The 27754-nt window shown below is 44.1% G+C and overlaps 1 protein-coding gene across 3 annotated transcripts in view; it reads left to right on the plus strand.

Annotated features, from left to right (window-relative positions):
- LOC126248344 (Bardet-Biedl syndrome 2 protein homolog) overlaps positions 1 to 27490 on the plus strand; it is a 173837-nt gene extending 146347 nt beyond the window's left edge. For 2 of the 3 annotated variants that reach the window (XR_007545462.1, XR_007545463.1), the window contains 3 exons: positions 8738 to 8870; positions 22446 to 22672; positions 27126 to 27490. Coding sequence is in view for 1 of the 3 variants with exons in the window: in XM_049949253.1 (XP_049805210.1) it covers positions 8738 to 8838 (101 nt within the window). In the remaining 2 variants the exon portion in view is untranslated. The remainder of the gene's footprint in view (positions 1 to 8737; positions 8871 to 22445; positions 22673 to 27125) is intronic. The other variant, XM_049949253.1, reaches the window with a different exon arrangement.
- The last annotated feature ends 264 nt before the right edge of the window (positions 27491 to 27754 follow it).

The raw sequence follows: 27754 nt of genomic DNA on the forward strand, positions 1-27754 counted from the left end.
TGCTACCAGCCAACCACTGGGTACAGAAGAGGAGCCAGAGGAGGCAAAGAAGGTGACATACCTGCCATATGCTGGACCTATTTCTGCAAAGATCAGCAGAATTCTTTCGAAATATGATATAAAGAGTATCTTCTGTCCAACCTCCAAAATTGGGACAATGTTAGGGAGCGTGAAGGACGACCTGGGGCTACATAAACCAGGCATTTACAACATCCCATGCCAGTGTGGAAAATCCTACATTGGCCAGACAACCAGGACGGTGGACATCAGGTGAAAAGAACACCAGAGGCACACCAGACTCGGACAGGCAACCAAATCTGCCATAGTGGAGCACTGTCTGGAGCTCGGTCACTCAATGGACTACAACAACACCAAAATTGTGACACAGACTCCAAGATTTTGGGACAGTCTCATAAAGGAGGCCATCGAGATCAAGGTCACAGACAGCCTAATAAACCGAGACAGCGGTTAGCAGCTCAGCTCGGTGTGGAATCCAGCTCTGGAGCTTATCAGGGCCCAACGAAAGGAACCAAGAAACTCCTCAAGAAGTAGTAACACCGCGGGAACAGCGGCAGGTGGGCGCGGACAGCGACCGCGACTCCCGAAGCAGGATGGGCCTCTGACAGCCGCCACGACCACAGATGATGGACAAGCTGAGTGCGGAAGACCGTCGGAGCACCAGGGAAGTGCCAAAACCTCAGGAGCAGCGCCAGGCGGACGCAGACCACATACGGAGCGCCCGACGCGAGACTGGCCTCAGACAGCTGCCACAATTGCAGATGGTGGATGAGGCAGGCGCGGACATCAGTGGAAGCACCAGGGAGGGTCAACACCTCAGGAGCAGCGCCAAGCGGGCACAGACCGCAAACAGAACATCAAACGCGGGTCCGGCCCCAGACAGCTGCCATGACCACAGATGGTGGACGAGCCGGCCGCGGACGTCCGTGGGAGCACCATGGAAGGGCCAAAACCTCAGGAGCAGCACCAGGTGGTTGCAGACCGCGAACAGAATGTCTGACACAGGACGGGCCTCAGACAGCTGCCACAGATGGCGACCAAGTCGGGTGCGGACGTCCGAGGGAGCACTGGGGAAGAGACAACACATTAAAATCAGCGCCAGGCGGGCGCGGACGGCAGAGAGAGCACCCAGCACCCTCTGGGCGTAAATACTGGACAAGATCCTCCAATACAGCAGTCTCAGGTAGCACCTGAAGAAGGCAAGGAGTTGCGTGGCCGAAATATTGTGCCAGAGCGACACAAACATCCTGCTGTAGACACGATTATTCCACATGTCAAGATCTCGCCGGGAAAGCCTGAAGAGTTACAAGTACATTTTTAAATAAAATTATGTATATATTTATTTTACTTTTATATATTTAATAAGTTTTGGATCTAAAATGTTTGCAAAAAAAGCCCTGTTTTTTAGGTCATTAAAATCTGGACACTACTGATGATACATTTTCTTTTTATGGTACTTTTTAGGAAGTAAACAGTGATGGGTTCAATTGAGAACAGTTTGTGAATCACAGACTATATGGTTTATTACTGGAAGCACTCGTGCCAAACAACAACCACCCTACCTTGGAGTGCACTGTCAGAGAGCAAATGCTCAAATTGCAGCGGCAGCTGCAGTAACATAATAAATAATGTGTGATGAAGCAAATCAATAAGTTTACAATCAAAGGTCACAAAGAAAAAACAGTATATTGTTATGGTAGGATAAAGGATCCTGGGCCTAAAAATAGAAAAAGAAAGTAAAATGGAGGGGTTGGTCTGGGAATCCATGGCAGTGTGAAATTAATCAGTAAAGTAAGTCCTTAGTAGATAGCAAAGAAGGAATAATTAAATACTGCATAATGGTTAATTAACAGGCACTTGAATTATCTACATTTTATGGATGTCATCATATGAAATACAACTTCAAAGAATAAGTACATATGATATCAAATAAAAATCTCTAATATATGGTATCCAAGGAAATGTTGGCGGAAAAAGATAACAAATACAACTGTTTACAGAATGTGTCTGTTAAATGGAACTGTAACAGCTACTTACAGGAAATATAACTGCTAATTAACAGGCACGTTCTTAATGCAAAAATCCATAAATATTCCATGAGACAAAAACAGAGGCACAATTTGTAATCAGAATGATCATGATATACAAATTTCATCTTATTACATAGTCACGTAATGAATGATCATGTCATTAGTAAAGTTTATACCCAAGACATATAATATTTTCAAATTAAATACAGAAACTGTAATAGTTGGTAGATTCAGAAATGAAGAAATGGAAGTAGGAGAGTGCGTAGATAAATTTGTGAGACATACTTTATATACCTAAATACTTAAATATCTCATTGTGAGATGTCCATATCATACTTTACGTTGCACTATTTTATCTTATCATTGACTGCTCTCGCGGGTGCTGTGCTGTGTTGAGAACCTAACCGGCACTGTGAATGCATCATACGTAAGTGAAGACTCATGTTGTCTCCGTGTTCCATGTAGCTTTGTTGACAGACAGCCTACCTCAATGCTGGCAGACGAGTACACTGCCTGGTCCGTATGGCACAGAACAGTGGCATCATGAGTTACTGCACCTGGTCGGTCCAGTAGACTGATAAACTTCTTATTGCTGTAAGATTGAGACTGAACTTCAATCACCTCATCATTTTTCTCTTCACTGTGTTGTTTACTGCCCATTGTATTGTCAGACTGTTCAGTTTTTGCCAGTTCTATAAGCTCATTCTTCAGTTCCTTGGATAACTGTTGCATGTCGTCATGAATGTTTGTTACTTTTTGATCCAACATTTTTTTCTAATCAGTTTCCAATTTTTTATCATCATTTGGTTTTTTATCCAAATTTTGGTCATGTTCATAAAGTCGTTTATTAGTATTGTCTAGCCTCATGTTCAAATTTTGATTATTATCATAGAGGCTTTTTACCCAGTTATCATAAAAGTTGGATTATTACATCAAACCTGGCAATATTATTGATATGATTGCTATCTGTGCCTGCCTCTCATGTTTCAAGGTCTGCGTTTGAATTTGAACTTTCATTTTCTGTTGTCTCTACAGTTAAAAATCTGTTAATTAATCACAATTCATTAATAACATCCATATTCAAAATATCCCAATCTCTACTGCTCTCCTCATTGATTAGGTTATGATTCTCAGTTTGATTACCCATTGTTATTCAAAGATGTATACTGCACACACAATTTATAGCGAACTTATTATTCACTGTCTTTATCTTTTTTCCTGTCCAGAGTGGCTTGAAAAATGGAGACGGCACTGAAAATTACGAATTCACTTGCCATACACTGATGCTGGCAATCAGGCACTGAATCCAAAGATTTTTGCAGGATGTGACATCCTTGTCACCAGTCCCAATTAATAACACCACAGTTTGGTGTTCTATATTAAATGATGATGCTGCCTCTCTCCACTCCAAGGAGCTAATGACATTTTTTCTTTCGCTAGTACTTTTTAGGAAGTGGACAATGACAGGTTCGAGTGAGAACAGTTGTTAGCAAATGACAGACTTTATTACCAAAATCAATACTCATTTCAAACATTTTTAAGGACACTCAGCTTTATCAGCATTCCACTTGCCATGATACAATGTTAACCATTTTATGCTGAAACTTTTCAACTGTCAGAATGCGATGCAAATGAAAACATACCAGGGAGCACATCCAGCCAATGCCAGCATACACCCCCCCCCCCCAATCCCCCTCTGTCACACACACACACACACACACACACACACACACACACACACACAGAGTGAGAGTGAGTCTGAGTCTATTATTGAACTCAACTGCCACCAGGCAACAACAATCACTACATCAGAACACATTGTCAGTGGGCAAATGCTGGGCTCGACTAGTACCTGCTGTAACATAATACATGATATGCGATGAAGCAGATCACTAAGTTTATGGCGAAATGCCACAAACAATAACCAGTATATCATTGTGGTAGGATACAGGATCTTCATACTATCAACCAACCCTTTCTGTTAATCAGGTTGTACCCTAATGTATTTTCCAGTTTGATTCAGTACCTTTTCATTAGTTATCCTATCTACCCATCTAACCTTCAGCATTTTCCTGTAGTACCATGTTCCAAAAGCATCTGTTTTCTGCATGTCAAAACTGTGGGTCACCCACATTTCACTTCCACACACAAGACTACATTCCAGACAAATACCTTCAGAAAAGACTTACCACCATTTAAGCAGACTTTGTCTCCAAATCCAAAATTGAGGTCTTTTTCCCCAAAATTTCATGCCCAGAAGTAGGGCATTTGTAGGATATGATGCGGAGTTTTTCTTTTCTTTACCAAATAGAACATTGAGCTTCCATTCAGCTGTAACTCTGCTCTCTGCCATGCCTACTGCTTTGACCTCGAACGTACACATTGTGCTTTGAGGGTTATTGTATGACAGCAGGAATTGTTGTGGTGGCAATCATTTTTTTTTTTCCCCAGTTGATGTTTGACTTTGGAGATACCACTTCTAAACTGCATAGTAAAGTGTGTAATGAATCATGATATGGACCAAAATGGTTCAACATCGAATTTTTAAACAGGATGCAGACAATACTATGGTGTAAATTTTAGAATCACGGTTGTTTGGCATGCAGAAGCAACAAATGATTGTGCAGCATCCAGTAAGAATGGAGCTGCGGAAGTCAATGTTTGGAGGTGGCAAAAGGGCAAAGGACGTCTGAACTATTTTCAAAGTTTTCGAATCACTTTGGGAGTGTAATGATTCATCTATATCTTTGGCAAATAATGTGTTATTTGTGACAGTATTTGTTGCAGTAATACTGAACAGATTCCTTCTGGTCCCATGACATACTTTTTCTTGAACTCAAGAGCTGTTGACATAGTATTCTTTTGCATACATGGATAACTGATGACACCGTTGATATAATTGGCTCTTAATTCAGCTATGTGATTGATGTGTAATCATAAATCAGCAACTATATTGTCATCATGGAGGGGTTTATACAGCACATATTCTAATATTTTCCCCCACTCTTTAATCATTGCGCTGTCATTAAACCTCATTGTGGGTGGTGTCAGCAGAATTAAAAATACTCGTATCAGTAGTTTACATGGCACACCAAACATTCTGCTTTCAAATTAGATGTTCTACCACCACCACCACCACCACACCTGTTTCGGTGTTTTAGAACAATGAATGGTATTTGGTTTTCATCCACCTCCGAAGCTGAGTGGTCAGCACCTCTAATTGCCATACAGAGGACCTATGTTTAATTCCCGGTACTGACAGAGTTTTTTCCTTTGTGGGAGGACTGGAATTGGGTCCACTCGTAATACCCCTTGAGGAGCTACTTGAGTAAGAAAGAGCAACTTTGAGGTCTGAAAAATCGACAGCAGACTGGAGGGCTGCATACTGACCTCATGTCTCTCCATACTGCTTCCAAATGATGCCATATGGCAGAGGATGACACAACATATGGGCTGCATCACACAGTCCTCTGGGCCTGATTGCAGAGTTTAGAGATTATTATAATAATATTATTATTATTTTAATTATTAATTATTTACTTTCCATATATCTATATAATTGGGACCTAATCTCTCACGTCATAGTCTTCAGGCACTTCCACTTTGTGTTCTTAACTGTTAATTCTTGGTTAACTTGGTTAACTACACCCTTTATGGCTTTGTGATAATGTTAAACACTGCATATTCTGTATAAACGAGACTAAAATTTAATCTTTTAGTGTATACAGCAGTGGATTTCATTAATCTGTTGCAGTCTATTTTAATTAAGGCCTGTCACATTGTTCCAAGTGCAGCATTTGCATTTATTGTGTCTCTGCTGTGATATAAATACTGTTATGGTCATTTGCCATTACACCCTCAAGAATTATCCAGTTGTTAATAGTGTTTTGTTTTAATTAGTTAAAAGTTTATATTGTTGTAGGTAATCCTCGTTGAAGACCTCAATGCACATGGTGCTTGCACGTTGTAGAAGACTATATAAGTTGCTGTGTTCTCTGATTTCTAAATTGACCTGCTCACTTTATTTGCAGTTGTGGGATAACAGCTGCTATCTCATAACTTGGTCCTATCACTAAACTTTGGTGTGATTGGAGAGAGAGAAAAATTCTAACTTACAGAAATGTAAGTTTATTTCTGCATTGCCATAGTTCAAAGTATACACTATTAATAATGTGGTCTTTGTCACCCTCTGGAAGTTCTCTCTCTTGTGCCGGGTTCTATTTTTATTCTGGTTATTCTGATTTGTCCTTGCCTCATTTTGTCTAGAATGTGAAAAGCCTCAAAGACAAACAACACAGCACACTGGTCTACCATATTTTGAATCGCTGTCATACTCAGTTTTGTTGGGGAGCTATCTAGGGTTTGTGATGTGGTTATATATTCAGTGTTGTGCAATATTTGTTGTTATGGTGAATCTATATTGTGTGGAGGTGAAGGCCATGTGTTTTTTCCCTATTTATTTTTGTATTTATATTGTAAAATGCTCTCCTCTCATTTCTCATTTTTAGAGAGTGGGTGCATTTGAAAACTTGCCCAAAGGAGCATTTGTCATTTCAATTTCCTTCCCACTAGATGTTCAGTCAGTTACTGCTGCCACAGTCATTGAGATAATCTGTAATATGAATATATATTTTACTAACTATACCCAGCGAACTTCATTCCACCTCTGAAAATCTTTGTGTGTTATAGCTGAGCCGGCAAACATTGTTTTGCCATATAAATTATCTCTAGTCTATAAGAATAATGTATACGTGTAACCCAATATATAAGTGTAACATAATAGCCATTGTTGGCGGGAGCTCATGACACAAACAATAATAATGGGCAAAAACTGTGTAGGGAGTGAGAAGAGGCTTAGGGGGAAGTCCGGCAGTATTGGCCACTATTAGTTCTAGCATTTTTATGGTAGATTGCGCGGATTTAACAATTGCAACCAATACATGGCTCGCCCATGAGCATACAAACATAGTGGCAATTTCATGTTGAAACGTGTTTGCCAGCATTATGAATAAGGCCAAGTGGACATGCATTGATTTTTTCGTATGTAAAAATATTGTACGATTAAATTCTTTTAGAGGAACAAAGGAGAGCATAGGAACTTCTTTGTTCCACTTAAAGAATTTGATCGTATGATGTAATTAAATCGATGCTTGTGCGCTAGGCCCAAATGTCGACTTGGCGAATGATGCGTGCTAACTAGTTAAACTTCTTGGTCTAGTTACGTCGATTCAAAGAGAGATATTCGAGTCATTGCTTTTGGTACGTTTTCTTCAATTACCTGTCTATCGAATAGTGAAAGACTATCACCGGTAGACACCTGGCGGGGATAATTGATGAAGTGATAATTGATCAATTATCGACCTGGGTTGAAAATTGTTAAATTACTAAAATCGCTATTAAAAAATAGGGGTTGGTGGCAGAAGGGTGAAAATTTAGGGTTGTGTGTGTTTTTTAATGCCACATCATAAAAAAATAAAAATAGAAAGTTCTGTCCAAAAAATAAGAAAAAAATTTTTGGGGTGGACCGCCCTTATCACTTAGGGGAATGAAAAATAGATTACGGCTGATTCTCAGATCTACAGAATATACATGTAAAATTCCTTCAGAATCGATTGAGCCATTTCAGAGGAGTATGTCAACTAACACAGTGACACAATAATTTTATATATAAGGATAAGGATTTAGCTCCTACCGGTATTGCAGTTATGGGGAAAGGTGGTGTACTGCTGAAGCCACCAGATTATTTTAGTCCATCTGTAAAACCTCTTTTGTCTATAATAATTTATGTACCTATTAGCCTCTTTTCTGGTATTTATAACCTTTCGAGAAGTTGATTCCAAATATCTTTTTGAAAAAGGTTCTGGAATGAGTGGTTATGAGTTCTTCACAGCATGGCATAACATATTAGTGTTTTCTTTCTTCTTGTGATCAGGTGTTCATACAGTGCATATTTTGCCTATTAGCCTAGAGAGATATAATAAAGTTATTTTTCAGTAATAAATCTACTGAGACATTTAGCATTCAGAGCAGGATTTACAGCAATGCCCTGCATCATGTACAATAATCATTGGCAATACCTATCTGATAGAGAGGATAAATACATAAGCAAAAGATTCAGAGTGGACAGATATTGAGTTCTTGCGTGAATTTCTGTTGCTGACTCTTACTTCTAAAGCACATAATTTCTTTACCTATGTGACGCTAAATTATGCTTAATTTTGTTTCGAGATCATTGTGTAACAGATATAGTACTGGCTTTGAGGGATTGTCATAACCACTATTAATTCATCAGATGCACAACTGTATTTTTGCGTATTATTGTTTTTCATAGCAGTGTTTTTAAAAAGTGAATTGTGACCCTTTTGCAGTGTAACGGAAATATAAGGTTACAGATGCATAGGGAGAGACATGATTACTTTATACATAAACCACTTTCAGAGGCTGTGTTCCATATTTTATGTAGTATCTAATTGCGTATATAACTGCATATGGTGTTTGGGTAAATGCTATGTTTTTCTCCTTCTCCTGTGTGTGAAATATTAATTCATTTCCGTATCCGTGATTATATTTATTTCATCCTTATTCTGTAAAAATATTCCATATTATGGTCTGCTGTTCTGGATTTTAATTTCCTGAACTTGTAGAAAGGGAACTAATGCTTCCTTATTTTTAATACTGTTCCCTTTCAGTTGGCAGGTTTAAAGTCTCAGTCATCAATGCTTGTCGTATGGCACTGAAAAATAACAATGTCGGTCTGCTTGTAAAAGCGATAAGAATAGGAGAAGTATGATTACAATATACCTTGAATCAGACACATATAAGGTAAACATTTTATTTTATTATTTGTTATTTTTTGTGTGTGTTATCTGTCCAACTTTAGGTGCTTTGCTCAGTTTCGTTTCCTAGACTAATGCATGTGTCATTAAGCCCAGGCTGTAGATCTGCTTATTACCTCTAGCATTACTGGCACTGTAACTACCATCACCACCACCTTCATTGTATAGCATTGCTTCTCATTTTTCTCTTCCTACTTTCTTAACTGCCTTTGTTTTGTGCAGCTGTCGGCATTTTAAATTTAATATATTGATTTATTGTACCTGGTATCCTGTATCTAAACAGATATCTTTCTTGAAGTACTCTTTAGCAGTATCATTACGGGACATGATAATACTTTCTTATTTAATTGACGTGATACATCACATAGAATAATTCTACATATGTTGGTTTACTTAATTATCACCTTTGTTGTAACTACAGTACATATACAGGGCGGCCAGAAACAGTTTGAAAAGTTGTAAGAGTGTTGCAGGAGAGGCTGTACTGAGAAATCATTGTTAAGGAAAAAATTTGATATGTTGCACCATTTCAGAGTTATTTAGCATTGAAGTTAGCCAAACACATTGTTGCATGCAGAAATTCAAGCAAGCTGCCAGAGACAGAGACAGTGTCGGCAAACTTGTTTTTTGTTCAGTTTCCTCAGACTGAACGAACATAGCTTTTGCTCATCAAACTTAAATTTATCACTTCAGAAAAAGGTACATTTTAACTTTTATAGAGCATTTGAACAAGTGGGAACTCACAGGCCTACATTTGTCTGTATGTTACTGCATTTTAGCATGTGCAAGTGCTTGAAATTGTGTGTGTAACAACCTGATGGGCTAACTTTAATTATAAATAACGTGGAAACTGCACAATGTATCAGTTTTTCTTCTTAACAATTATTTCTTCGCATAACCTTCTTTGCAGTGTTGTACACGTTTTTCAGACTGTTTCTGTTCACCCTGTATTTTAAATAGTACATTGTATATGTTACAGATGTTAACTGACTAAAAATTAATTTTGAGGTTGTCTTAAAACTAGGGAATGAAGGGCACTCATTTAGATATTTTATTGATATAGAGAAACGGTAGAGAAGCCATACCAGATCACTGTTACCAGCCAGCCATTATTATATTTTTTGTAGTTTATGTCTCACTCTATGCAGTTTAACTAAATCCCAGTAATAGATATAGGAGGGAAAGTTCTGGCAGAAAATAAATAATTTAGGAGCAGATGTAACAACTTGCTGGGTAGTAGAGACATTGAGTCATCAATAGGCATACAACCAAATTGAAAACCATGCTAGCTTTTGGACAAAACTTTTTTTATGCTAGAGTTCATACACGCACGTCCGCAACCCCTCCCCCCTCCAGCCCTCCTCCTCCCTCCAGCCCCCCTCCTACCCCTCCATGCCCCCCCCCCCCCACACACCCCTATCTTTAGCTAGTGAAGTGGGTGAGGGGAGAAAAGATACAGGGAGCCATGGAGTGGGAGGGAGGATTGGGAAAGAGAGGCTGGCAGCAGGTGTACGAAATAGGAATGCACCAAACAGGCACTGGAATCAGCAAGTTTGTGCAGTGCTCCATGATGATGATGAAGGTGGTGATGATGTGAGGGAACGGATTGGAAGTGGGTAACAGAACAGAGGAAAGGGAGATTAGGTGAGGGGATATGGATGCAGTGGGTTATCAAAAACTGAGACCAGGAGGTTTATGAGAACTAACAATATTTTGCGAGGACAACTCCCATCTGTGTGACTAGTGCTGAGGGGAATGATCCAGATGGCACAGGTTGTGCAGTACGGGTTGAAATTGAGAGTGTTGTGTTCAGCACAGGGTTCCACCAGTTGGTGGTAAAACATGCCACACTTTGGCAGAGACCATTAGCATGGGTGGACAGATGTTTGGTGGTCATGTCCACATAAAATGCTGAGCACAAATTCCAGCAGAGGTGGTGTATGATGCTATGACATGGCTGCTTTTGCTAGTGGCCCTACCTCTGATGGGATAATATAAGCCCATGATAGGACTGGAGTAGGATGTGCTGGGTAGGTGAAATGGACAGGTCTTGCACCTGTGTCTACCACAGGGATATGAACCATGCGCCAAGTGATTCTGTAACAGCATGGTCCACAGCCAAGTATCATGTTTAGGGCATTAGCAGCCATCTTCATCAGCTGCAGATGCAGCACCCAGTTGCAGCACCAAGAAGGAACCATGTGCTTTCGTAGTTCCACTCACCGCCATGTAGTGACAGCCAGGCCTAGATCACTGGCCCCTTTCTGAGATGCTTCCTTGTGATGTATAAATGTGGCTTCTCTCTAATACTCAGCCCCGGACAGCAATATTTAAACCCACTGTGGTTAGCCCGTCGTCATTGAACAGTTGGACTGTGCCGGGACGTCCACCAGATGGTGACAGTCAACACCACCACTGGTGCCAGACCTTGAATTTTCGACCTTCACGTGACTGCTCAGGAACTAGGCAGGTCTGCTGCCGTCATGGATCTATGAGACTGGGATCCAGCTATTGCTGCATTTTCTGAGGTTCAATCTGAGGCTTCCTTCACCCTGTGCCACTGGGGCAAGATGCAACCTGCCATATATTCTGTGATGGCAGCCAATGCCCCAGCCAGCCTGCTACAACTGGGAAACTTGACACATCTCTGAAACAGCAGCAGTGTTGGCACATGGTCTGTACTACCACTGACCAGGCTGAAGCTGGGAAGCCAACACACTGGGAGACACCATATCTTTGTATTAACCACACTCGCCACAGATAAATACTAGCAGCATCGAAGACTGAATGAGTGTAAATAAACAATAGTAAAGAGTTTCTTGTAGCAACAGACCCTTTCTCTGCTGCATCATTATACATGGTCCATCATGGGAACCATGTGGTTTTCAAATAAGATTTGCTTAGTTTTGCTAAAAAATATTGTTGTTTGTGGCAATACATAGTGTATGTTGCCCATTTATGTTTATGTATGATTGCAGCCAGTCCTTACAGTCTGAGTAGTGTCAATTAACATCTGGCATGGGATGGAAATGATTTCCTCCTGGCCTATTGTCTTCAGATCTTCAAGGCAATGTGGCTTGTTAACATATATTCAGAACTTGAGATATCCTCACAAAGAAAAGCCACATAAGCTTATATCAGGGAAGTGAGAAGGCTAATGAAGATTGCCGTATCTGGAGATAAAGTGGCATGGAAACTGATCCTGTAAGACAGTCTTGTAGTTATGAGCTGTATGTGCACTTGTTACATTGTGTTAAAACCATACTTTCCTCATTGCCTGTGTGCAATGTCGACATTCTGGGAAGTAGCAGTCTCAGAGTATCATAATGCACTGCTCTGAATAAACAGTCACAGTAATGTTGTTTTTCTCATAAAAGAAAGAGCCAATAATGCCCTTCTCCCCAGCTGCACATGTACTGTTACATTTGGGCTGTGTTCAGGGGTCTTGTGTAACATCTGAGGATCTTCATTATGCCCAATATCTATAGTTCTGTTTGTTAATGAATCCATTTAAATGAAAATAGGTTTCATCACTCATAAGAGAAATTATGTTCTTATTATTGCCCCTGGTTTCAAACATTGTTTCACTGAAGACAAGACACTGTTCATAATCACCTTCAGTAAATTGCTGACGTACCTGAACTTTTTGTAGGTGATAACAAGGATCTTCATGCAGGATCCATCGCACTGTTGACTCAATATCCCCTAAACCCACAACACAGAAATGGACCACCATTTAGGGCTCTATATTGCAGACGATGAACTTGGACAGTGCTTTCAGGTGTTTGGCCTCTGTTGACTTGGCCGGGTAATTTCTTCTTCAGTACAGAGCCAGCTGTGTTGAAGTTTCCTGGCCATCTCAAAATTGTATTGCACCCTGGAACAGGTTAGAGGACCAGAGTATTAAAATAGGTGTGGAAGTCATTTGTCTACGTCACAGACTCACTGTATACAAAACATCATCGGAGAGCGAATGTACAATGCCCCACTTTCCATGACATCACACCAACTAAACTTCCCACTCTAAATTACCCCCCCCCCCCTCACACACACACACACTCTCTCTCTGAGGCCAACCACTTGACTATACCACCCAGTATGAAAACATGCAGTTTCATGACAAATCGTGTATTTCATGTCAGAAGAATCACTGAAGATGAAGATGGTTAAGCAATGGAAGACAGCAGTTGGTTACCTGGTTCTACAGCAGGAACATTCAATGCAATTTGAGGGCAGCACCTTTCCAAAGGGGGAAGGGAAGTGGGTAGATGGAAAAGGATGACTGATGGAAAGAAAAACTATCATAAGAGTTGTAATGGGATGACCGGAGCGGGTGACGTGGTCGGGGTTGTAAGGTGTGGCTGGGTAGAAGAAGGTGGCCGTTTCTAACAATCTTGCTCTTTATTGTTGGTTCTCCCAATACATTTTCCAGTAGCTCAGCCCCACTGCTCCGTGTCGTGGTGGAGACGAGCTGATGCACACAGTCCGGGGAACGTGACACCGCGCTCAGTCAGCGGCTGCGCAGGCGATAGGAGGTTAGCAGTACGAGGCGCGGCCCAGCTCGCAGACACGGCGGCTCTTGACAATGCCGGAAGTCGCCGATGCAGCAGCGGGCAACGCCCCCCGCCGACCGGTCCTCGGAGACAGCATCACTGATGACGACGATGTGACAGCGACTGAACGCCCAGTCGGTCGAACCAAATACTGACACCCACCTCTGATGCCCTTTAATAGTGCAGACCGCTGCTGAATCCGCCAGTTACGCGGCGGCATGTTTATTAGAAGGTTCTCGATGAGTTGGCTAACACAACCGCGCCACACGCGGCCCACGCCTACGTAATTCTGCTAATGTTGCGTTCTGATGGCTGCCATGCACGTACACACGTACCAATGCTCGTTGCAAAACTGTGTCACTTGCATAGCGCGCCGGCCAGCCTTCATCCGCCGTTTGCCGCAAGGCTGGTGCATCGTGCACTGAAACACACTAAATCACAATTTCGCGCCGTGTTTCCTAAAAATAACCCCCAGTCCTCTACAATTCCTCCCTCATACGAAAAGAATTCGTCCCTGAATTCAACCAAAAAGTCAAAACAAGTACACTTCACTTCACAAAAACCACAAAATGCGATTGATTCACTATTTACACTGTGTTCAGTCACTTCTATCCTCAGTCTAATCTTTGTCCATAAACATTACTCAGTGTTCTGCTGCAGTGCCTCACAACTGTTCCATGATTTTGTCTGGACCCTTAGGTTAAAGGTTGGAAGGGGCGGGATTTGGGCTACCTTCCTCTTGAGGTGATACTACACTAATCCTATGACAAAGATAAAAATACAGGTGGCGGTGGTTGATTATCCAATAACTAGTAAGCATTGCTTATGCCCATTACGGTACTCATGCACTCGTTGAAAAAGATGTTCCATAGTTATACGTCCATCCTAGCATCCGGTCCAAAGAGGCGAGCAAAGTCGGGTCTAATGTGCTATTCAAAAGAGTGAGATTTTCTTTCGTGATGAATTGCACCGGTTGGTCAGGTACCTAGATCAATGTGCGTGTTACGTTCATGATTGTAGCTCCAGTAATCATGGCTGGTAAGCGGATAGTTGGCCCTGAAATGTCACGCTGTGTACCGTTATTTAACAGTTCTTTCCCCTGCAATTCTATTCTTTGCATACTCCCTTGCTTACCCTGCTTGTAACAAATGCAAATAACGACTGTGTTTTCCATTACTGAAAATACCCAATGTGGACCCACTTGCTGAAAGAACTGCTCCTTGCCTGCTATAATTTCCTTAGGGCATTCCACGACTGGTTCTTGAGAGCAGAATAGAGAATACTCACAAGATTTGAAACAGTGTTTAACAATTTCGCGGCGCAGACGGTAACTGGACCTGTTCGACAATGCAGCAAGTCTTGTGCAGTGAGGAACGCATGAGCTTGTCTGTTATGTGCCACTAACAGTATTTCCCGTATGGTTAATTGTACGAATTTCTGCAAAATTTCCCACTTCACTGGATACATAAGCAAGGCGTAACATTAAAATTTACAATCATTAAATGTTAATGGTATTATGATATGAATTCTCAGCAGGGTACCCGTCTGCGTACTGGTAACAGTGGCCATTTTGTAGTACAGAGATAAGTGTTCGTCTGTTAATGTCGTCAGTAGCTCCAGGGATGTGGACAATTCCGATTGAACTTTCCGTAACCCTTCCCGAAGTTGTTCCGAAGGTAACAGTACCGGGGTTAGGTGCCCGCCCATTGCATGCAAAAGCTGATCATAGCAGCTGATATTCCCCCTGTGTGTCATTAAACCTTGACTGATTAGCCACCATGGAATGAAGTTCATTAAATGTATCCTCTAATTTACAGATTTTGTTGTCAACCGCCCAAATATTACAGTCCACTCTTAAGGTCCATTGATGTCCGGACATAATTATGTCCCCTTGTCGTGAGAACAAAACGCCACTTGATATAGGACGTATTTTCAAGGCTTCAGCTAAGTTGCAACAGCAAAACAGAATAACTATGCTGAGAGATAGTGCACACCTTCCCTCTTCAGCGCAACCCATGATGATGGAACTGCTGTTTGATGATGGAACTGCTGTTCTTACCAGGACGCCACACCTCCTGAGAAACAAAAGAAAAACAACTCACATTAGCTCTTCCTTTTTACGCATGGCCTAAGAGCATAATAGCATGTCTGATCGCTTCCGCAATTAACTTTGTTTTCTTATTTATCTACTTCTTTCTTATTCTTTTTCTTAGATTCATTTTTCTCTCCACTTAAAGTTACTGCAGACAATGTAGGAAGTTCCTCAAACTTCCCCTTGAAAGGCCTAATTCGGCTCACATGCACAATAGTAGGGCGAGTTGGAAGCTGTAATTTGAAACTCACTGGCGATGTCATCTCGATCACCTGGAAAGGACCTTGATAACAGGATACAAATTTTTTCGCTTTGCCTTTGGCACATACGGATTATTCATCATCACCCATTGTCCTACATGATATTTGGGTAAAGCTGCCTTTCTATTGTGAACTTTGTCCTGTCTCTCTAACACTTTAGTGTTCATTTCTTTCACCTGCTGCCAGATTGTTTCCAACTTTGTGGATAAATCCTTAACAGCCGAAATATCGGTTCCTGGTGGGGTCTTGAGCAATTCAAACAGAGATGGCATCTTCTGACCGAACAGCACTTCATACGGAGACAATCCTGTACTTTCATGCACTGTTGAAATTATACGCCACGGTTACAAATGCCAATAGGGTATCCCAGTTGTTGGGTTGAGAATTTACATAATAACTTAACATCTTAGCTATTGTACGATGAACTCCCTCGGTCCGATCATTAGCCTGCGGGTATAACGCACTCGTTCTCAATTTCTTTACATGCAACAACTTGCACAACTGTTTCATCAAATCGGACATAAAGTTAGACCCTTGATCTGTAATTATAGTTTCAAGTGTTCTGAATTTCAATATCCATTGATGTATCAAGGCGTGAGCCACTGTTTCGGCTCACTGGTCCGGAATAGCTGTCATAGACACATAGCGCGAAAAATGATCTATTATTGTTAAAACATAGTGATTACCTGCTGGTGTTTGCACAAATGGTCCGAAGACGTCTACGCCCAGTAATTGGAGAGGTCTATCCACTTCCGGTAGTCCTTGCAACACAATTTTCTGATGACTCAATTCCACCCGTTGAGCACACGGAATGCAATTCTTTACGTACTGATCGATATCTTGCCTACGCAGTGACCACCAATAACTCTGTGCTACCCTCTTTTCCGTTGCTCTTCGACCCGAATGACCAGAAAACATTGAATCATGTGCTTGCCTTAAAATTTCGCTTCTCAATTTTTCTGTTACGACTATGCGTGGACCATTCCTAGTTTTACGGTACAATATCCCGTCTTCCATGACGAACTGTCGCTGTGAGGTAAATCGTTGACAATCTGTGTCGGCGGTTTGTGCCTCCACCCATTCGTTCTCATTTATTCCTGTGCATTCCATGGCGCATACCTTAAGACTCAGACCATCCGCATTTCTGTGCGATTTACTCGGTCAATTAATCACTTCAAAATCGTACTCACTAAGATGCAAAGCTCACTTAGTTAATCTACTCGTTGGGTCTTTAAGCCCTAACAACCACATAAGTGCTGCATGGTCAGTAATCACCTTGAAACATCATCCATACAAATAACACCGGAAATAGGTTACTCCAAAAATTAATGCCAATAACTCCTTCTCGGTTGTTGAGTAACTTTTTTCTGCATTGTTTAGTTGTGTGGAAGCATATGCTATCGGGTGTTCCTGCCCATCTATTTCCTGAGATAATACGATACCTAAAGCAAAATTGCTGGAGTCACAAGATAATATAAACTTTTTACTAAAATCTGGAAAATCCAAAACCGGACTAGATGTTAACAAATTTTTTAACTTTTGAAAAGCCTCTTTGCATTCTTTTGACCAGTGAAATTTTGCTCCCTTCTTCAACAACTGCGTGAGGGGCCTTGCAATTTCCGCAAATTTTGGAATATACCTCCTGCAAAAATTGGTGAGACCTAAATAGGATTGCAACTCTTTTACTTTTGTAGGTGTCCGAAAATTCATTACCGCCTCTACAAGTTTTGGATCCGAGTGGACACCCTCCTGTCCTATAATATGACCTAAATAACGAACTTCTTGCAACAAAAAATGACATTTTTCCGTATGAAGAGTTAACCGCGCTGCTTTCAGACGATCGGAAACTTCGCGCAAATGGCGCACATGTTCTTGCACGCTTCGAAGATCCAAGCTCGTGAAGTACAGACACTGACCCAAATTATCCAGAGTTCAGTGATATTAGGCATTGGGTATGCATCAGATACAGTTTTTTGATTCAGGAAATGATAATCACAACAAAAACGATATGCCTTGCCCCTATCAGGTGATTTTTTACCCACTATTATGACCGGAGCGGACCCAGGACTACTACTGGTTTATGTTATCACATCCCTAAGCTGTTGATTAATAAATTCTTCCATGACAGACTGTAAACTTTTTGGAACACAATATGGACGTTTATACACCAGTGCTTCATTCCCAGTGGGGATGTAATGCTGAACTAATGGTGTGGCGGGCAGTGGACCATGAGAATTAAATAACTCTTTATATTCTGTCAAAAGGTTCTCCATGACTTCTATGTCTTACTCTTCTAAATGTGCTGTTTTACCCCTCAGTGGACGACGTTTCAATCCTGCATCCGGCCATCCTGATTTAGGTTTTCCGTGATTTCCCTAAATCGCTCCAGGCAAATGCTGGGATGGTTCCTTTCAAAGGGCACGGCCGACTTCCTTCCTCATCCTTCCCCAATCCGGTGAGACCGATGACCTCGCCGTCTGGTCTCCTTCCCCAGACAACCCAACCCCAACCCCTCAGTGCGGACCAGCTGACAGACTCTCCCGGCATTGTGTAATCTGCTGCAAAATCCTTATCCAGTTCATCTTCTCCTATTATCTCCAGATTCGCTATTATGGTACCCCATGTTAACTGCACCTCTTCAATGCCAAAATTATCAATACTGACAGGCACAAACTTTTTTCCTTCTATCTCCTGCACGTAGGACACACTACGGCTCGTAAAACACTTCATTTTATCCAGCGGTTCATTCTCAGACAAAAGTTCAACGACACACAACGAATTTACCGGCACGCTAGCTCCAACATCTGCCCAGATTATTTTCCCTATACCCTTCAGTATAGTATCCCGCGAGTTAACCCTAAGGAACCTTGTACGCAGTTTAGGTGGCCCACCCAACGTCTGGGTGGTTCCTTGCGACAGTAATGGTTTTTCAGCCGCAGAACCTAGGCGAAATTGTATTCCGTCCAGTTCTACTGTATGCTGTTCCAGGTTAACTTTTGCGTGATGCGCAACCAGGAAATCCAATCCGAGTATGACATCATAGCTGCTGCCAACAACTGGAAGAACTTCTACCTTCACCTGGAAATTCCTCATTTCCACTTGGAAGTATAACACCACTGATCCGAGTGACTTTACCTGTCCCCTACCCACACCACTTAACGCCCAGCATGGTGGTTTTAATTCTACTTTACCGAGTACACTTCTACTAGCCTGAGACCCGATATCCAATAAAAATTTGCACAGTCTGCCCCTCACCCGATATCCAATAAAAATTTGCACAGTCTGCCCCTCACCAAGCCGGTCACAAAAAAGTCTGCCACTGATTCTGCACTATCATTAATCCTTACCGGGGGTGTTGCATAGTGGACACACCACCCCCTGCCCCGTTTAACTGGTGGGGATGAGGCCCACCTTGCAGTTTCCTATTGTGATTCTGCCAGGACCCATTGCAATTACGCTCCCGATGACCCCAATGTCTGCATTTCCTGCACTGCACTGCACTTCCTTGGAATCGCGTCTAATGTGTCCCATCCGACCTAATCTGAATCATTTTATTTCTGCATTAAGTACTGCTTTCCTGTCCCGCGCCTTTGTTACTGCTTCAACTTCCTCTAACGCCACAGCCGACTGCCTCATTGAGAGTCTTAGGGAATTCCATCCTAATCTTGCGGGAGGTTTCGGGTTGTATTCCCCACAAAAATGCGTCTAGTGCCCTCTGCTCAGCTTCCTGCGGAATGGCTTCATTAACCTTATCGGAATCCGTTAGCCCTTAGGTGTTAACATTAATTTTTCGAATTCGATCTACAAAAGTGTCTATTGACTCCCCATTCCTTTGGTACATTCTATTCAATTGTTCCCGATAATACCTAGACGTATTTTTCCTGCGATATCTTTCCAGCAACCCTTTTTCGAATACTTCAAATGTCCAAGCATCCCTTAATTCTTCATGGCATGTAACATACGCTTTGGCATCCCCAGTTACTTTCAACTTAGCCACATGCAAAAGTGTTTCTGCACCCCAATTTCCCAATTTAGCGGCCGTGCTAAGGTTCTAAAAAAAAATCATAACTTCTCCCCAGCTTTTCCCGAGAAAGGGGTGACCAAAGACGCAGCATTAGTGTCAAGAATTACTGCATTAACAGGAAACCGTTCAATGCTCACTTCTTTAGACCGAGCAAGCTCTATCTCTGAGTCCGACACTCGCTCAAATAGCTGCTGAATAGCCACCTCAGCTGACAGACTGCTCCATCACTACCAGCTAACGAATCAAGACTACAGTAAGCCCAGAAAGAAGAACAGGAAGGGAAGACGGACTATGCTACAGGTTCAGACAAACTACCAAACGAAAAATTGGCACTTACTTGTCATGTTGCAGAAGTTGCTGATCCATTGTTGCCCGTCTCAGGTGCCACATATCCTCGTCGATTACCAGCCACAATTTCCTCCAAATCCAGGGAGAAGACCACTACTGTCACCAATTGTAACAGGAGTGTGTGATGCGCAGGTTGCCCGACTGACACCACTTGTAATGGGATGACCGGAGCGGGTGACGTGGTCGGGGTTGTAAGGCGTGGCTGGGTAGAAGAAGGTGGCTGTTTCTAGCAATCTTCCCCATTATTGGTGGCTCTCCCAATACATTTTCCGGTAACTCAGCCCCACCGCTCGTGTCGTGGTGGAGACGAACTGATGCACGCAGTCTGGGGAACGCGACGCCGCGCTCGGTCAGCGGCTGCGCAGGCGTTAAGAGGTTAGCAGCATGAGGCACGGCCCAGCTCGCAGACACAATGGCTCGTGACGATGCCGGGAGTCACCAATGCAGCAGCGGGCAACGCTCCCCACCAACCGGTCCTCGGAGACAGCGTCACTGATGATGACGACGTGACAGTGACTGAACGCCCAGTTGGTCGAACCAAATGCCGATGCCCACTTCTGATGCCCTTAAATAGTGCAGACCGCTGCTGAATCCAACGGTTAAGCAGCGGCGTGTTTATTAGAAGGTTCTCGATGCCCTAACGCAACCGCGCCTCACGCGGCCCGTGCCTGCGTAATTCTGCTAATGCTGCGTTCTGATGGCTGCCGCCTATGTACACACATACCAATGCTCGTTGCAAAACTGTGTCACTTACATAACGCGCTGGCCAGCCTTCATCTGCCGTTTGCTGTGTCGCTGGAGCATCACGCACTGAAACACACTAAATCACAATTTCGCACCGTATTTCCTAAAAATAACCCCTTGTCCTCTACAGAGTAGAAGGTGGTAAGAAAGCACAGATGGAAGACAGAGGGCTGAAGAATCATTGTGGACAACAGTAATATCGGTAAGTAGCAGTTTGGACTTTAGTTTAAAACCACTCTAGGAATCTCTACAACCTTGGGCTTCACCTCTCTGTAGTGTTTTCATAATGTCAGGATTAGATATGGTTGTTCTTTTGATGTTGGGATTAGATATTGCTGTACATTTTGGTAGAAAACCAATCCCTGTCAAATGCACTCAGTGCAATTCGCCTGGGAACTTCACTCCATGCACTGAGTTGCACCTTGTAGTTTGCTGGGTATGCCATCAAAAAGCGCATTATGCCAGCCAGTGCTGTTAGTGCACCAGGCTCAGGTATGGGAAGCCTTGGTACCCCAAAAAGTTGGGTAATTTTTTTGAGGATAGGCCAGAATAGCCACAAGATTTTTATTTTAAATAGAAATTCTATAGAGTAAATACTTTAGGATGGTTAAGTACAGTAGAAGTACCTTGTAAATTGGTAACTAAAGGTGGGTATCGTGTAGGATTTAAGGTCATGGCAACTAAATATAAGTCAATAATATTAGGTTGTGCAATCTGGAAAAATATGACCTCCAATGAAAATAGTTAACAGCCACAACTTAGTTCAATAAGATATAGTTAAGCTGTGATAACAGCACCAGTGAATTAGAATAATAATAATAATAATCAGTCATAGTGGTATTATTTGGTTAGGTTTTATTGTCTTCAGACAATGTCTCAAAACATCAAAAGTACTAAGCTACCTCAAGAAAGTGAGATGTGTCATTGGCCACGATGTCATCAATTAAGCTGCTCCAGGTCCAATTCCCGATCACTGGCTCTTAAAAATGTGACAAAAGCAAAGTCACCACAGATTTCTGACTGTTGCAAGTACATTTTTCCTAATTGCTAAGATGTAAAGTATGGTACAACAAGACAGTGCACAAACCACAAAATTCACACAGGCCAATAACACCAAACTGTAGAGCAGTGCATGTATTGTTCAGTTTGCATAGGTCAGTTTTGTTCTCCGTGGAGTAATGAAAGGCGTAGACCACAGTACGTGTATAGTCGTTAACAATAGGTATTAAATTATTAAAGTAAACGTGTAGAAGATTATACAGAAAGGTGCAGATAAAGAGGAAATTAAATCATAGTGCTAGTATCACCCTGATTCCTGCCCCCTCCGACATTGTGGCGCCAAAAGCTGCTCACCAACAAAGAACAAACTGGCAAAGGACAGAGCCAGTCATGAAGCAGGAACTTAGCGTATGTGCCAAATGCTAGTGAGACAGAAAAGGACATTTGAACAATGTAAAGGATCAAGTATCACTATGAGAGAAGTACGGGAGACAGAGTGTAAATAATAGTGTATATTTAACAGTGCTTATGTTTCAAACAGCTCACAAATAGGCATCTAGAGGGCAGGAGTTTCCTAGGAGGGAGGAAGCATAACGGCACATGCCACAGCTGCAGCCAAGTACCATATTGAGGACATTAGTAGCCATCTCACCTGCCGGCGCAACATCCAGCAGGAGCCAAGCACTTCCACAGTTCCACCCACTGCCATGTGGCAACAGCTGGGCTTACGTCACTGGCCGCGGTCCAATATGCTTTCATGTGACATAGGTACTCAGCTTTTTCTGCATACTCATCCCCTGAATGCAGTGTTTAACACCCCCTCCTCCCCCCTCACTACCCCTCTTTTCCCTCCTTCTCCACCCCTCTCTTCCCCCCCTTTTCCACCACTCTCTTCCCCCCTTCTCCACCCCTCTCTTCCCCCATCCTCACCACTCCACACCTCACCACTCCTCCCCCTCCTTCCACATCCTGCCACAGCCTCCTGCTCCACCCCCTCCCCCATCCTCCCCCTCCCATCCTCTTCCTATAGCCGCCCCCTCCTTCCCCTCCCATCCTCTTCCCTTAGCCGCCCCCTCCTCTTGCCTCCCACAGCCTTCCCCTCTCCTCCCCCCTTGTAACTCTCATTGCCCTCCTACGCTCTCCTATCACCTACTTACCCCCACCAAATCCTCCCCCACCTGTGTCTCCTCCCATCTCATGTGCCTCCTCCCACCCCCTCCGCCTCATATCCTGTTCCTCCTACCCTGCCGGCCGAAGTGGCCGTGCGGTTAAAGGCGCTGCAGTCTGGAACCGCAAGACCGCTACGGTCGCAGGTTCGAATCCTGCCTCGGGCATGGATGTTTGTGATGTCCTTAGGTTAGTTAGGTTTAACTAGTTCTAAGTTCTAGGGGACTAATGACCTCAGCAGTTGAGTCCCATAGTGCTCAGAGCCATTTGAACCAGCCTCCTACCCTCCTCCTCTTCCACACCCCTTGTCCCCCTGCATGCCACTCCACATCTCTCCTCCCTCTCCACGCCAATTCACCCCATCCTTGCCCATTCCCCATCCTTGCCCATTCCCCATCCTTGCCCACTCCCCATCCTTGCCCACTCCCCATCCTTGCCCACTCCTCCATCCTTGCCCACTCCTCCATCCTTGCCCACTCCCCCATCCTTGCCCACTCCCCCATCCTTGCCCACTCCCCCATCCTTGCCCACTCCCCCATCCTTGCCCACTCCCCCATCCTTGCCCACTCCCCCATCCTTGCCCACTCCCCCATCCTTGCCCACTCCCCCATCCTTGCCCACTCCCCCATCCTTGCCCACTCCCCCATCCTTGCCCACTCCCCCATCCTTGCCCATTCCCCCATCCTTGCCCATTCCCCCATCCTTTTCCTCCACGCCCCCCCCCTCTGCCCACGCCCCACTGCCCACGCCCCCTCTGCCCACGCCCCCCCTCTGCCCACGCCCCCCCTCTGCCCACGCCCCCCCTCTGCCCACGCCCCCCCTCTGCCCACGCCCCCTCTGCCCACGCCCCCTCTGCCCACGCCCCCTCTGCCCACGCCCCCTCTGCCCACGCCCCCTCTGCCCACGCCCCCCTGCCCACACTCCCCCTCTGCCCTCGCCCCCTCCCCCCTCTGCCCACGCCCCCCTCCCCCCCTCTGCCCACGCCCCCCTCCCCCCCTCTGCCCACGACCCCCTCCCCCCTCTGCTCTCGCCCCCCCTCTGCCCTCGCCCCCCCTCTGCCCTCGCCACCCACTGCCCTCGCCCCCCACTGCCCTCGACCCCCACTGCCCTCGCCCCCCTCTGCCCTCGCCCCCCTCTGCCCTCGCCCCCCCTCTGCCCTCGCCCCCCCCTCTGCCCTCGCCCCCCCCTCTGCCCTCGCCCCCCCCTCTGCCCACGCCCCCCCCTCTGCCCACGCCCCCCTCTGCCCTCGCCCCCCTCTGCCCTCGCCCCCCTCTGCCCTCGCCCCCCTCTGCCCTCGCCCCCCCTTTCTGCCCTCGCCCCCCCTTTCTGCCCTCGCCCCCCCTTTCTGCCCTCGCCCCCCCTTTCTGCCCTCGCCCCCCCCTCTGCCCTCGCCCCCCCCTCTGCCCTCGCCCCCTCCCCTCTGACCTCGCCCCCCCTCTGCCCTCCCCCCCCTCTGCCCTCGCCCCCCCCTCTGCCCTCGCCCCCCCCTCTGCCCTCGCCCCCCCCTCTGCCCTCGCCCCCCCTTTCTGCCCTCGCCCCCCCTTTCTGCCCTCGCCCCCCCCTCTGACCTCGCCCCCCCCTGTGACCTCGCCCCCCCTCTGCCCTCGCCCCCCCCTCTGCCCTCGCCCCCCCCTCTGCCCTCGCCCCCCCTCTGCCCTCGCCCCCCCTCTGCCCTCGCCCCCTCCTCTGCCCTCCCCCCCTCTGCCCTAACCCCCCCTGCCATCGCCCCCCCCTCTGTCCCCGCACCCCCTCTGCCCCGCCCCCCTCTGCATGTACTGTTACCTAATCTATTTTAAAATTGTCGAACATGTTTTACACTACTGGCCATTAAAACTGCTACACCAAGAAGAAATGCAGATGATAAATGGGTATTCATTGGACAAATATATAATATTAGAACTGACATGTGATTACATTTTCATTTTCACGCAATTTGGGTGCATAGATCCTGAGAAATCAGCACCCAGAACAACCACCTCTGGCTGTAATAACGGCCTTGATACGCTTGGGCATTGAGTCAAACAGAGATGGTGTATACAGGTACAGCTGCCCATGCAGCTTCAACACGATACCACAGTTCAGTTCAGTAGTGACTGGCGTATTGTGACGAGCCAGTTGCTCGGCCTCCATTGACTAGACATTTTCAGTTGGTGAGAGGTCTGGAGACTGTGCTGGCCAGGACAGCAGTCGAACATTTTCTGTATCCAGAAAGTCCCGTACAGGACCTGCAACATGCGGTCATGCATTATCCAGCTGAAATGTAGGGTTTCGCTGGGATCGAATGAAGGGTAGAGCCTCGGGTCGTAACACATCTGAAATGTAATGTCCACTGTTCAAAGTGCCGTCAATGCGAACAAGAGGTGACAGAGACGTGTAACCAATGGTACCCCGTACCAACGCGCTGGGTGATACGCCAGTATGGCGATGACGAATACACGCTTCCAATGTGTGTTCACCACGATGTCACCAAACACAGATGCGACCATCATGCTGCTGTAAACAGAACCTGGATTCATCCGAAAAAATGACATTTTGCCATTCGTGTACCCAGGTTTGTCGTTGAGTAAACCATCGCAAGCGCTCCTATCTGTGATGTAGCGTCAAGGGTAACCGCAACCATGGTCTCCGAGCTGATAGTCCATGCTGCTGCAAACGTCGTCGAACTGTTCGTGCAGATGGTTGTTGTCTTGCAAACGTCCCCATCTGTTGACTCAGGGAGCGAGACATGGCTGCACGATCCATTGCAGCCATGTGGATAAGATGCCTGTCATCTCAACTGCTAGTGATACGAGGCCGTTGGGATCCAGCACGGCGTTCCGTATTACCCTCCTGAACCCACCGATTCCATATTCTGCTAACAGTCATTGGATCTCGACCAGCGCGAGCGGCAATGTCACGATACGATAAACCGCAATCACGATAGCTACAATCCGACCTTTATCAAAGTCAGAAACGTGATGGTACACATTTCTCCTCCTCACACGGGGCATCACAACAACGTTTCACCAGGCAACGCTGGTCAACTGCTGTTTGTGTATGAGAAATCGGTCGGAAACTTTCCTCATGTCAGCACGTTGTAGGTGTTGCCACCAGCGCCAGCCTTGTGTGAAAGCTCTGAAAAGCTAATCATTTGCATATCACAGCATCTTCTTCTGGTCGGTTAAATTTCCCGACTGTAGCACATCATCTTCGTGGTGTAGCAATTTTAATGGCCAGTAGTGCATGTATGTTTCAGCACCTGTTTGGAAACTGGAAATCTACAGCATTGGAATAAACATTATCCCATGAGCATAAACCTTGTGAAACTAATTAGTCTATACTTTCATCTAATTTGGGTGGCAATAGATAATAGTACCCATGTTGATGCTGTGTTCCTCGACTTCTAGAAGATGTTTGATACAGTTCCACACTGTTGCTTAGTGAACAAAAGATGAGCTTGTGGGATATTGGACCAGATATGTGATTTGACCAGTTACTTCCTACCAGATGGAACTCAATATGTTGTTCTTAATGGTGTGAAAGATATAAAAGTAATTTTTGGTGTACACCAAAGCTGTCACAGGGCTGTCTCTGTTCCTATTATATATCCCAGATCTTTTGAACAAAATTGAAAGCTCCATGAAGCTGTTCGAAAATAATGTGGCATTATATAGAAAAGTCAAAATGTCAGAAAATGGAATTGAAATGCAAACCTTGTGTAGGAACTGGCAACGATGCTCTTGCATCAATTCCATATTCTCACAAATTATGAGATTACAACAAAAACGAGCAGCAATGTCGCTGACTGATAAACTGCACTTCATGCCAGTTTGACATTTGTTACGTGCCACATGCATGGTATACAATTTTTATGGTCAGCAGTATAACATATGTCATGATTTCTTAGCAGGTTTCTGTGCTTTCTGTATTCTGTTACAAGTTGTTCGAAATATGCCTTGAGAGTTCATTATTTTTACTTTTTAAATTCTTGTTTGCATGTATTACATCTCTGTTATTAGCTACTTTGTTGCTTATATGTAGTAATATAAAATAATTATACCTTACTCATTTTCAGATTTGAGTGCCAAAACAGTGACTACATAATGGTGTATTCAGCTGTTAAGAGGTTTTGTTTATGCTCTCTTGCACATGTTGAAACACAATGTTAAACAAATATCCTGAAAACCACTACCTGTTTGATATCTTATTTTTTGTAAGAAGGAAAGACAAATAAAAGAAGATAAGGAGCTGGAATAACACATTTCTAACACAATGACCACATTGCCTTTGAAGTTTGTCTGTGCTTAAAAATATCCATGTCATCTCTTAAATATACCCTGTCCTCACTGTGCTGACTTTTACTGTCATGTAATTGAGATCACAGTTTTGTTACTCTTATTCATACTTATGTGCTGTGTAAACTTGTGTGTGTTACTTATAGGGCTGTGATATTGATTTCATAAATTAAAAAAATTTAAAGAAAATTTTATTTCTCTCCTGTCTATTATTCAGAACCCTTCTTTTAAATATTATACTTGTGATTTTTTATTTTTCCATGTTTGACACACCTTTGTATTTGTGAACATAAAATGGGGGACTAAGGCAATCATACTTCACACAAAAATCCAATGTTGCATATCCTTTAAAAACTAAATTATGTGTCTCATTGTCAACTTGGTTCATCAGAATGTGAGAGGGATAAAA

The sequence above is a fragment of the Schistocerca nitens genome, chromosome 3 (genome assembly GCF_023898315.1).
Source record: "Schistocerca nitens isolate TAMUIC-IGC-003100 chromosome 3, iqSchNite1.1, whole genome shotgun sequence".
Lineage (NCBI taxonomy): Eukaryota > Metazoa > Arthropoda > Insecta > Orthoptera > Acrididae > Schistocerca > Schistocerca nitens.